At 34.6% G+C, this 13,465-nt stretch overlaps 2 protein-coding genes across 2 annotated transcripts; both read left to right on the forward strand.

Annotated features, from left to right (window-relative positions):
- Positions 1-9,218: 9,218 nt before the first annotated feature.
- Positions 9,219-11,705, forward strand: LOC113356877 (microtubule-associated protein RP/EB family member 1C-like). The gene is made up of 6 exons (XM_026600109.1): positions 9,219-9,431; positions 9,545-9,700; positions 9,899-10,005; positions 10,540-10,774; positions 10,861-10,974; positions 11,084-11,705. The coding sequence occupies exons 1-6, from the start codon at positions 9,324-9,326 to the stop codon at positions 11,366-11,368; spliced, it is 1,005 nt and encodes a 334-aa protein (XP_026455894.1). The 5' UTR covers positions 9,219-9,323; the 3' UTR covers positions 11,369-11,705.
- Positions 11,706-12,014: 309 nt separating this feature from the next.
- Positions 12,015-13,170, forward strand: LOC113356878 (probable carbohydrate esterase At4g34215). Its single transcript, XM_026600110.1, has 2 exons — positions 12,015-12,636; positions 12,740-13,170. Exons 1-2 carry the CDS (start codon positions 12,073-12,075, stop codon positions 12,947-12,949), a joined length of 774 nt encoding a protein of 257 aa, XP_026455895.1. The 5' UTR covers positions 12,015-12,072; the 3' UTR covers positions 12,950-13,170.
- Positions 13,171-13,465: the final 295 nt, after the last annotated feature.

The raw sequence follows: 13,465 nt of genomic DNA on the forward strand, positions 1-13,465 counted from the left end.
TTTCGGAAGTACGCGAATTGACCAACTGAAGTGATTTTTCTTGTATTGAATCATCTGAATCATCAGAGAAGGAGAGTTGTTCCTCAAATATTTTGTTTTTTTTCACAATATCCTTGATCTTTTGTATAATCAATGACCTGTCAAGATCAATATGATTTGGACAACATTCATCAGCCCAAGACAAGTTAGGAGAACCACTTGTGTTGGTCGTTTAACGCGGATGTTCTGACTGTGTTCTGATCATGATCAAGAATATTTAACTTTCCAACGAGTGAGTTTCTGGAAAGAGTTTCAAGGTTATTTCCTTCAACGATGGCCGATTTCTTAGAATCGTATCTAGCTGGCAACGATCTGAGAATTTTCATCATAATGTCCTTTTCAGGAATAGTCTTACCTAATGCAAAAGATGGATTAACAATTTCAGACACTTTGTGATTAAACTCATCAAATGAATCTTCATCATCCATACAAAGATTTTCCCAATCAGAATTTAGGTTTTGAATCCTAGCTTCCTTTTCAGATGTATTCCCTTCAAATACGGTTTCTAAGATATCCCAAGCATCTTTAGACTTATTGGACGTGGTCACATGGTGCTGAAGATCTGGAGTAATGGCATGGATGATAACATTTAAACCGTCAGAATTTTCCTTTGCAGCAGGAATCTCATGATCTTCATATTCACCAATATCCTTTGCAATAGTTACACCGTCTACTGTAACCATTGGAGGATCATAGCCATTAACAACACGAATCCGTGATTGAAAATCATGCGCTCAAAGAAAGGCACGCATAGAAATCTTCCACCACGAGTAATTCGAGCCATCGAAGACTGGCAGTACGTTTATAGAGATAACACTTACGTCCATAGAGTCAGATTGTTGTACACACAGAATTATGAGGTCTTAGCATGTTTGCCTGCTCTGATACCAATCGAAAAAACGAGGGTCTAACAACCACACCCAATATTTTTCGACAATATGTATAGACTAACTCCAATATAATTCCAAGAGAATCAACTAGGAAGTCAGACTCAGTCAAGGAAAAATATCCAAGAGTTATATCTCAATTTCTCAATACAATCTGCAATCGAATAGAAATCTGTGAGCCTCATTAATATTAGAAATAACTTAAACGGTACCAAAGATCAATGTTCAAGTGTCGATCAATTTCAATCAACAACCAAAGGTCGGATTTACCAATTGATTGAACTACGCACAACCTGTGATATTGCAATTATATAAACAAATATAATGCGGAAAAAAAATAACACAGACACCAGAAGTTTTGTTAACGAGAAAACCAAAAATGCAGAAAACCACCGTACCTAGTCCATATTTGAACACCACACTGTATTAAGCCTCTACAGACACTAGCCTACTACAAGTTAACTTCGGACTGGAATGTAGTTGAGCCCTAACCAAGTCTCACACTGATTAAGGTACAATCACGTTCTTTACGCCTCTGAATCCCAACAGGACTTTACGTACTTGATTCCCTTAGCTGATCTTACCCATAATTAAGAGTTGCTACGGCCCAAAGTCGAAAACTTATAAACAAATTTGTCTCCCACAGAAAAGTCTATTCTGATAGATAAATTTGTTTCCCACATAAATACCTATGAAATTTTGTTATGTCTTTTGATAAATCAAGGTGAACATGAACCAATTGATAATTCGGTCTTATATTCCCGAAGAACAACCTAGAAATATCAACTATATGGTAGTAGAAGAAGTTATTGTGGAATCCCAAAGAATGAGACGAAAACCTTTATATCTACTTTCTATATCTTACCTATCGGAGATAAATCTCGAGCAAATATTAGAGACTATAGTACTCAATACGATAGAACAAGTAAGATCAGAACACGCAACTACAAAAAAAATAGTTGGGTCTAGCTTCAAAATCTCAATGAAGTCTTTAAGTCTTAACCTATAATGGTTTTAGGAAAAACCTAGGTTAAAGGATAATCGACTCTAGTCGCAACTAGTATCACACAGAAGATGTGGGGATTAGGTTTTCCAGTTACTAGAGTTTTCCCTTATATAGTCTTCAAATCAGGGTTTGATAGCTGAGAAACAAACAATCAATATTCACCGTTAGATGAAATTCTGATTTAAGATTCAAGCTAAGTTTGCTTAAAACCAAAACAATTTCTCTCCGTCGTTAGATGGTCTTAGCTTGTGACACACAAGTGAAATATACCTTTATTTAGATATGTGTAACCGTACCTAAACGTGTATATTGAGATGGCTCAATAACAATTAACCGAAGTTATCCATATGAACACCTTTGTATTAACCGCATTCATCTAACACTTCTAGATCAAATATGATGATCAATCAAACATGAAAGATAATCAAATGAATCTAATTGTGTCACTCATGGAGTTGTTCAATTGTTTATATTCTCATAGAAGTATACAAGACACAATTGAAACAAAATCGGATTTGATTCATGATTGTACAAAGTACTTATTCAAGAATCATTTCATGAACATTAAGCCATTGTTTGCAAAGATTGCATTCCTTAATATATAAATGTATTAATTCATGGGTATGAAATCATAATTAACCGATTTTAGAACTTTAACCAACTAAGTTTGCAAACGGGTACGCAAACTTAAGTTCCGGACTTTGGTCTTGTCCAGCAGTTCGCAAACGGGTACGCATACTGCTGTCCCGGACCGTAACTCAGGGTAAAACCGTTCACATACTAATATGCAAACCTGGTTCCCGGACTTTAACAATTAAAATCGTTCGCATACTGGTATGCAAACTTGGTCTCCGTACCTGAATCATACAACAACAGTTTGCATACTAGTATCCATATTGTGTTATATCCAGACAATGGTTAATTGTTCTAAACACCCATTTGAATCATTGAAACATCCTTAGAAGACGACAATGGTTGTCTCACACAAACCATTAGCTTATAAGTAATTTTCAAGTGGTTGAATGATCAATACGAAACATTCCGAGTCGACATCAAATGACTGTCTCACACAAATCATGTAAGATGTTTCAAGGCAATTTTCACATGATCATCTTTTGACTTGTTATTTAGTTTCCAACAAATAAATTGTTTCTAACTAAACTTGTCAAGAATAATGATGAACGTAGCTAAAGAAAAAGCTCCCAACAAATGTTTCGAGAAAGATATAAGCGAGTTAAACTCAGCTCGAAATATCAAATGTGTATAATGTAAAAGTATATGTAATTGTACGACTTAGTCTCATTTGGAGATAGAATAGAATAGACTTCTGAGTGATATATAAGTTTTAGTCTCCACATACCTTTTGTTGATGAAGTTCCTCCAAGCTCTCCTCAGTAGATCTTCGTCTTCAATCGATGAACGCCGTGAAGTCTAAAGATCAACTACACATTCTATCCTAATCTGAGACATAGATATAAGTAGACCAGAAATCAAGACTTATACTTTTGATCACCTAAACTTGACGAACAAGCTTGAGATAATAATGCTTGCGAGTTCGACCGAGCAGTGCTCTAACAGGCGTCAAGGTTAGTTACCTTCATGAGAAAAATATCATCAACAAAAATTACTTTGCAGGCCAGTTACAAACAAATAGTGTAATTTTTATGATACGACTCACAAAGATTAAATTATTTTCAAACATGGAAGGACGTAGAGATTAAAGTCTCAATTTTATTCTCTGCCAGTTACAGATTGGGGGAGTTAAAACATTGACTAAGACCATCTTATGGAATCCCTGTAATACATTCACAAAGGTTAATCGTGGAAAGATCAATATTGCAATTTTCATAATAGTTTAGTCCTCTTTTAGCCAGTTACGAACAAAATATTAAAAGCATAACTTATGAGAACATATAAGATATACATCCTAATTATCAGAATTATGATAGTACAAAACAAATCTCACGAAATAAGCAATATAGTAATCGATGAAGATTAGGTATTGCAATCATCATCAAAATAAATTTTAACCACATAAATTTCAATATGATAGATGATAAATATAAAGTAGTTATTGTAACATAAAAACATTAATAGCGTACTTCAGATACTATTTTTTCTTCCTTAATAATTAAGAAGAAATCCTTACAAGAAGTAAACTAGAAAGGAAAAATAAATTAAATCTTAGTGATCCTTTCAAGAATTCCATCACTGAAGGTTCCATCAATATCTCTAACTCGCTTGGCAGCATATTGATTATGCTCATTAGTTAAAACAATCATTTTTTGGTCAACGGTACGAACAAACTCCTTATTCTTCTTACTTCTAAAGATATGCTTATTTTAATTTAGAAGTATGATTCTATGTTGTTCAAGTATCTTAGCTAATAACAATAAGAGATTTGTTATTTAAGTTTTTGAACTATATAACTTTGAACTAGATTGTTTACGGTTTCTGCATACCAAGCGTTTTGCTTTTTTGACACTCATAACTCCTTTTTCCTTGAGGGGTAGCAAGTACTTATTCTTCTTTGATTATCTCTTCTTCATCAAGAATAATTGTTTTATGAGAACTCTTAGAGTTGCTCATCCTTGTATGTATATATACAAGAGGAGATGTTATCTTTTATATAACTTTTCATACCCAAGATGATGAAGTAGTTTGGACTCAAACCAAATAATTTCTTTTAAAAACAACACCAAGTCCAAGAAGGAGTTTCTTAACATGATACGTGAATCGAAACTTCAAACCTAAAGTTCCCGAATGGTGTATACATATTCCTTGGAAGTTTATGAACTTAACCCGTAAAAATAAAGGCTACGGAACTATGTCAAATATGATGACATGGTACGCATATCCCAAACAGTTCGTGAACTTTTTTCTCTCATATAAAGTTTAGAAACATTTCCAATAGTTAAGGTATACACACAGTATGCAAACTCAAACAGTTCGTGAACTATTTTACTATGCAATATCTCAAAGACCGATCCAATACAAATAGTTTTTGGACAATAAATTGCTCTTCACTAAGATTTCTAAACATATGTGAACTTTCATTGATTAAATCATACTTCGAGAGGTTAAGAAAGACAAACTTGAACTCGATTTTTTTTATTGCAATATGAAATCTATTAAAATCACACGACATGGTCTCATAAGATAGAACTGTAGATACTTTGAGTAAATAGGATAAGTCAGTCTTTACACACCTTTGTTGACGAAATTCTCGCAAATGTTTTTTTTTGTCCTTTAGTTTTCAATCTTTGAGTGTATTCGGTGATATCTGATACTGAACTACCATGATCTAATTTTAGTATGAGACTTGACTTTAATAGACTATAAATCAAAATATAGTTATTTTACATCTAACATTGACAACAAATTTGAGATAGCAAAGCTTATGAGTTCGACCGAGCGATGCTCTAACAACGCATGTATAAAGTCTAACAAGAGTTATAAAATAATTAAAAGTTTACTTGTAAAAAGTACATGTATAAAGGATCAAAATATCTACAGTGTACTAGCAAATATACCTCAAAAGAAAAAACATTATCCCTCGAACATTGCCCTCCTCGGGATTCTAGTTATAAATTCATTTATTATCTTGTCAAAATCATTACCATTCAAACATTCATTCCCAGTAGCTATAATAACCAACCTAATCTTTGTGATATGTTTGATGTCAAACTATTTCGATGCATTCTCAAAGCTCAAGAGGAAATATACTTAATTTCTGAGGGTTTTGAGATTCAAGCTAGTACTTGAATATATTTTAAGGTTAGGTTAATGAATTTGTGTTAATAAGCAGATAAGATGTTATAGAGACATCACATATTTTTTCTTTTGGTAACCTAAATACAGTAACCATGTATTGGAACGATGAAACTATTAGAACTATGTTAAACAATTTAAACTATCTGTTTTGGACGAACAATGTAATTAATCCAACCTTCATTTTATTGAAGGTCTGAATGTCTGATCAATATATGAATGAGAAGTTCTTCCTCTTTCTCAGGGATAAAAAAAGAAGAAGAAAGATCTAAGTATAATTAGGCTTTTTAGGTTATATGTTGGAACCAAATAATATTTCCATGTCCATTGTTAGATACATGCTAAGCGTGTTTTTTTCTTTTTTGATGTGTCATTGGTAGGGCTGTCAATGGGATACCGAATTTCATAACCGATAATCCGAGTTCATATAGGTAATTTTCCGACATAACGGTTATCGGAAGTCGGTAACGGAAATTTATCGGTAATTGTTGTCTTAACGAAACAGTATCGGATGAGGCACCTACCGGTACCGGTAATTATTGTCTACCGGTATCGGTAAAACTCATATTTCAGTCCAAGGATGCAACTTTTTTGAATTTCTTTGTGTTTTCTTTTGCAAGAACATGTAACTAAGCAAATTTGGAACATTTATATGTGTTTACTCTGTGTTTCGCATGAATTTTGAACTAAAAACTTCTTATTTTAAACTGAATTTGGGTCTTAAAAACAAGTTATGTAAATCTGTTCAAATAACGGTATTTATCGGTAATTTTACCGATATCCAGTAACCTTAACGAAACGGTAGCGGATAGAATTTTGAGATTTCCGTCGGAAATTATCGGTATCGGAATTCCGATAGAAATTATCGGTAACACAATTCCGATAGAAATTATGGGTATCGGTACCGGTGGAGGCAGTTACCTTTTCGATAGGTTCTGTTGACACCCTAGTCATTGGGAATAATAACATTCTTACAAGTCGTTATGGTAATCATGAATTTACTTAAAATCGGGAACCTTTAGTTGACTAATGATAAGTCAAGAGTATGGGTTGATCAATGGTTTAAGATTTTTCGTTTTCTTTGAACAAATAGTCTTTTCATGAATTGTGAATGAATATTACAATATTTGGAATGATTAACTAAATTTAAGATGTGATACATTTTTACTTGACTTTGTGCTAAAAAAAAAAAATCCTTACAAATCAGATCGACAAAATCGAACCCCCAACTGTAATTTCTTTAATAAGTTGATCCTGCATTCAACTCCCTTAATGAAAAACTGGTTTACGATTTCGGTATATTAGTAGATGTATTATAGTGTTAAAGTCATTAAGTTGCGAGACTAGTGACCTAACTTTAAAACTCGTCAACACCGATTTTTCAATCATAGTCAATCGACAAAAACAAAAGAAAATAAAATAATAAAAACAACTTTGTTAACATTCTGATTCGGGGTTGCACAGACGCGGACACGACAAGACGCGACGCGGACACTACAAAATTCTTAAAAAACTAAGACGCGGAAACGTATATACATATTTTATTTATATATTATTTATATATACAATTATGTATTTATACAGCAAAGTCAAGAGTTTTGATCCTAAAAATTAGAAAATAATTCTACATGTTATAAATTTCAAAAGCAAATGAGAAATCGTTTGTTAATACACGTCGAAGGTCAAGCAATCAATCACTATTAAACACATGGCACAATCAAAATGCATTTTTAGAACAACACATGCCAAACCAAAGGTATATGTGATGTCATTTCCAATTACAAAACCCTAATAAAAACTTAAATGATTGATCTAAATGTTTGTCTTTCTTCATTTAGTTAATAATAGTAAAAATAAAGGAAGAAGTTTAAATGAAAATGAAAAAAAAATGCTTTAAACGGAGTGTCCGTGCAACCCAGTTCTGATCAAAACAGCAACAAAAAGAAAGAACGATTTTTTGGGGACCATGGGTTTTTTGAGAGGACCATGATTTGATTAGGACACCTTCCCTATAATTATAAGGGGTGTCCTAAAAGGTGGAGATGACTAGTTTACCCTTTTACCTAATTAAAATTATAACTAATCTACAATTTTTTCTTCCTATATTCTACAATTTTCTTCTTCTCTTCTTCATCAATATATGATCATCTAAACCTGATCGTATACAAATCTAATCAAAATCATCAAATTTTCATCGTCGTCGATTCATTGAGTTTTCATCGTCGATTAATCAATCTTTTATAAACAAACCTATCCATAAATATTTTCCCACAAACCCATTACTTCTAATTCGTTTTTGATTGAAATTTTGAGCCGTAGTCATCAAAATATGTTGAATTTGGAGGTTACAGTAGTAAGTTCGGTTAGGATAATTTTGAAAAAAACCCTAGTTTTACAACCGAACTTTTAAAAATGAAGAACACGAAGAACACTTCGGATAAGAATTTTTTTTTGCCTAACCGAACACCTGAGTTCGGTTGAGTCGCAAAAATAATTTCAAAACCGAACTCTTCTCTATATAGCCAAATGTTGAGTTCGATTTAATCGCCAAAAAAAATCCTAACCGAACTTTACTCAGAAAACCTATATAATGAGTTCGGTTAACTCGCAAAAATAATTTCAAAACCGAACTCTTCTGTATAGCCAAATGTTGAGTTCGGTTTAATCGCAAAAAAAAATTTTTTTACGAACTTACCGAACTCTGTTGTTTAAAATTCGGTTACAACGTGGTCGAGTCGACTGAACCGAACAAACTCTGTAAACTCAAGCATAGTAGTTCGGTTACATTTGATTTTTCATCAGCTAGCCGAACAAACAAAAACTCCATTAAAGCTCTGGTTCGGTTGCCTATGATTTTGGATTTATTAACCGAACTGCATTTGCAGAAAGTTCGGTTACATGTTCTTCATATAATCTAACCGAACTTTGTTGACCTGGTTGAAATTTTTTTGTTACAATTTTGATTTTGAAGATATTTTAGGCCATTTATAACAACATTCACTAAGTTACAAGCATACTTCGGTACCCAGAGGATGTTTTTTCTCCATATTCACCCATCTCAAAATAATTCTTTTCTCCATCTTCTTCTTCTTCTATCACTTTAGTCACCCAATAATTCTACTTTTAAAAAAAACAATCTATTAATTTAACCTTAATCAATGATTAATCACACTGACTAATCATTATACAAAAATAATCATGAGGATAATTTTGATATTAATATAAATATTTAGATAAGGGGTGACCTAGAATTACTTTTAATGTCTTACCCAAAATAACCAATGATCCCAAAAAAAAAAGGCTGGTCCCAAAAAAAACCGTTCAAAAGAGAACTTTGTTAACATGGCAAAAGCCTTTTGAAGGAGGCCAACAGGCCCAACCTAATATGAGTCGCTATGGTGGTGACAACTGGCAGGAGTCGAAGACTCGCCTTAATCTCAAAACAGGTGCTCTTAACAAATATCGCCACACTGTCATTTAAAATTTGAATCCGAAAAGAAAATAATAATACCGCTCCTCTCACTCTTTATAAGAGAAAACCTAACGTTCATCTTCGCTCCTCATCCGGTCATCCCCCTCTCTCTTCATAGAAAATCTCAGCAGAAAAGAGAAACCGAGAAATGGCGACCAACATTGGAATGATGGATCCTGCATATTTCGTCGGTAGAACAGAGATACTATCGTGGATTAACTCTACTCTCCATCTAAATATCGCCAAAGTTGAAGAGGTGAAACCCTAAGCTTTTCATTTTTTGAGTTTTTTGTTTTCGTTTTTTTAATTGATTTGTTGAAGTAATTAGGATTTAGATTCTAATTTCCGGTGTTATTTAATCACACACAGGCTGCATCAGGAGCGATTCAATGTCAATTAATGGATGCTGTTCATCCTGGTATGGTACCAATGCATAGGGTTAATTTCGATGCTAAAAGTGAATATGATATGATTCAGAACTACAAAGTTCTTCAAGATGTCTTCAATAAACTTAAGATTACCAAGGTTTGTGTCCTTTTCCCCGTAGTTTTTTTTGGTTGCCCTAGCTTCTCTATCTTAATGGCATAACTTATGTATAGATCTGAGTTTTGTTTACAATTTTAATTCAATTTTCTAGAGAATGTTAATCGTTTAGGGTTTTTCCATAAAGATTGACAAGAGTTTAGGGTTTCTTCTTAAGATTTTACTTTTGTGGTTTTGTAGCATATTGAGGTCAGTAAGCTTGTTAAAGGAAGGCCTCTTGACAATCTCGAGTTTATGCAGTGGATGAAGAAATACTGTGACTCCATTAATGGTGGTCAGATGAACAGGCAATTTCATTTCCCCCTTTTCCTTTTCTAAAAATCTCATTTGTTTTTTTAACACTTATTTCTATTTGTTTCTTTTCCAACTAACTGGTCATGTTATTTTATTGGTCCTGTGTTATGTAGAATAAGTTAATTTGTTTATCTGTATGCCTTGAAGTTTATCTTTTTATTTTGCACAATCAGTTTACCTAAATATCTAGGGGGTTCTTTAATTTGTTATAACCGCAGTTACTGACTAAAACCACAAGTAGATCGTCCTAAAATCTACCTTCATCAGAGATAATCTGGTTCGACCAAAACAATTTTTAGTCCTCGAATTTTGTCTTACTCTGTAGTTATGCACACTAATAGGCCGCCGAAGATTGTAAGCTCTTTCATATTTGTATATGTGAATGCATCATTGAGAAACTTTTCCTTGATTGCTCTATTTGTAACAGTTATTCTCATATGATTCGTTATAATTACAACCTAATTGGTTAAACTACAAACTGTTAGTCATTTCACAGTTTCTCATGTACTTTTGGATTTGAACTCCAGTTACAATCCTTCGGAAAGAAGAGAGGCTTGTAAGGGAGGAAAGGATCCCAAGCGAACTTCATCCAATCAAGCTCCAGTAAAGTCTTCAACTGCTGGTTCGAGAACTCACCAGTCGCAGAACAACCGCCGAACTGAGTCATCTTCTTCACACCCGCTAAATCCATCAGCTAAGCCCACAAGACCGGCTTCTAGCGGAGGACCTGCTCCCAGTGTAGAACCTGCTTATGAAAAACAGGTAACTGCAAGTAAAATGCTACTGCTTGCTGTTTTTTCCTAAGAGTTTTAACTAGGTAGCTTAACAGTTTTACTAAAAAAATGCAGATTACTGAGCTAAAGCTGTCAGTTGATACCCTTGAGAAAGAGAGAGATTTCTACTTCGCAAAGTTGAGGGATATTGAAATCTTGTGCCAAACTCCTGAGATAGAAAGCTCAGCTGTATGTTCATCTTCATTTGTTTTTGGAATTTGTTATGTTTATTTACAAACAAATAACGATGGTTGGCTTTGTTAATTCATCTGGTTCTTTTATCCTTTGTTTTGTGTAGGTTGTTGGTGCGATACACAAAATACTGTATGCTACAGATGACAATGCATCACTGCTCGAAGAAGCCCAAGCTATGATAACACGGAAGTACCAGAATCAATCTGTGGTCGAAGAAGAAAAGGAAGAAGTTGAAGCAGACAAAGTACCCAAGTTGGAAAGCCAAAAGAGAAAGAGCATCTTGAATATTGAGGTTAATGTTGCTGCAGATTCAACATTGTCACCGAAGAGAAGAATCTCTGATGCCTCTGATGTCCATAGCAGTGGATCTCCACTGGTTAGTTGCTGATAAAAATTTCCCATGGTTTTAAGATTTTGTTATAACATGATCGTAAAATCAGTTCTAGAGGACCTAAGAACTGCATTATAATAGAGTTAGTGTTTCTTTACTCCCTGTGTGGAGAAACGACTTCTTATCAGGATGATTAGTTACTTGCTGTTGGGGAAACAAAGGCACTACTCCTAAGTCACTGGGGGTATAGTTTTCTTTTTCATTGTTTGGAGACTGATTGGGCTTCTTTGAACATCATCTTGTTGATCTTGAGAATGCCCTATTCTACAGATGTGCTCAACTTTTATGTGGATTTTCATTCAGTTTAGTTGGTGTTGTTTAACATCTTCCATCACTATTTTTTTATTTTTTATACTTTGGTTCTGCCAAGAGGCGTAACACTAGAAAGAGTGATTCAGTGCACAGGAAAAACAGGGAGGGAAGCGGAAGTTGTCTGACAAAACAGCACTGGTTGCCTAATTCGCTAATTGTCAAGGATTAGGCATAGATTTGACTGATCGTAACACTGGGTTGTGGCCTCAATTTTGTCTCGTGGCCTCAATTTTGGCTTGTCACTAATCGCTATCCGAGAGGAATAATAATTTAGCTGTAAATTTACGTCTTCTTTAATGAAAATGATATAAAGTTCCTTCCAAAGCTCCCAAATATAAAAAGTAATACTCCTATTGAACTACTAATTCATCTGTCGGCAAACATAGAGAATGGAGAAACAGTTTAATTCTCAGGAAAATGAAGAGAATAGAATCGCGAAGATCGACAAACAGATCTTCATCTTATCGGGTCAAAGCAACATGGCGGGACGAGGAGTGAATTCCCACAAAAAAATTGACGGAATTCTCCCACCAGAATGTCAACCCGATCCTAAAATCTTGAGATTAGATGCCCACCTGAGATGGGTTGAAGCTCATGAACCTCTCCATGCCGATATCGACAACAAGAATACGTGTGGGATTGGACCGGGCATGCCATTTACCAAAGCGGTCCGATCCCAGGATCCTAGTATTGATGTGGTGGGTTTGGTTTCTTGTGCTGTTGGTGGAACCGCCATTAAAGAGTGGGAGAAAGGTGCTCATCTATATGAAAACATGGTGAAGAGAGCTAAAGCATCAATCAGATGCGGTGGAGAGATCAAAGTCATTCTTTGGTACCAAGGTGAGAGTGATACATCAACTCAACACGACGCCGACACATATAAGGCCAATATGGAGAGATTCATCCACAACGTCCGTTCCGATCTTTGTTTGCCTACGCTCCCAATTATTCAGGTCAGTTTGTTTCTGACTTTCTGTTGTTATGTTTTTGTTAATTGAGTCAATGATATGTGGTACAGTGAGTTGACTCACTGGGTCATTGTTTTGATGATCGCAGGTTGCAATAATATCAGGGGATAAGGCATGGCTAGAGAAAGTGAGAGAATCGCAATTGGGAATTGACATGCCAAATGTCGTTTGTGTGGATGCTAAAGGGTTGGAATTGAAAGAAGATGATCTCCATCTGACGACCGAGGCCCAGGTGAAACTTGGAAGCATGTTGGCTGATGCCTATCTCAAGAACTTTGTATCATCATCTCCTTGTTGAATTCCAAATTTCGTTACCACATGGTAGTACCAAATTTCTGTAACGTTTGTTTTTTTTGAGTTGGGTTTGAAATTTCGGATATTCGAATAAGTAAAAAGCATTTTAGTTAATGCGTCATGTACTGTTTACGGTGTATCGTTTGTTACATTTTGGTGATGACAGTTCCTAGAGAGTGTCAAGAGGTATGCACATTTCTATATTCAGCTTAATGGTCCCTAATACATGTGCCCGGTGCCTCCGTTAACTCTTTAAGATTCAATCCACTTGCTAAATTCTAATGCTTTTCGGATACTAAATTAATTGTCAACTAGGTTTAATGGGACGAACCAGAATTTCAACCTTGATCTGGGTTTTCATTTCTCAAGAATCTCAACGAATAATGGACAATAACATTTATGTTAGCCGAGATTTGCGCTTATTACTTTTAAGGAAGCTATTAATGCAAGGTCGTCACTTGCTCATATAACTGTTCGGTGGTGGTGTTTGGCCTTTGAAAACACTCCTACATGCCGATAT

The sequence above is a fragment of the Papaver somniferum genome, chromosome 3 (genome assembly GCF_003573695.1).
Source record: "Papaver somniferum cultivar HN1 chromosome 3, ASM357369v1, whole genome shotgun sequence".
NCBI lineage: Eukaryota > Viridiplantae > Streptophyta > Magnoliopsida > Ranunculales > Papaveraceae > Papaver > Papaver somniferum.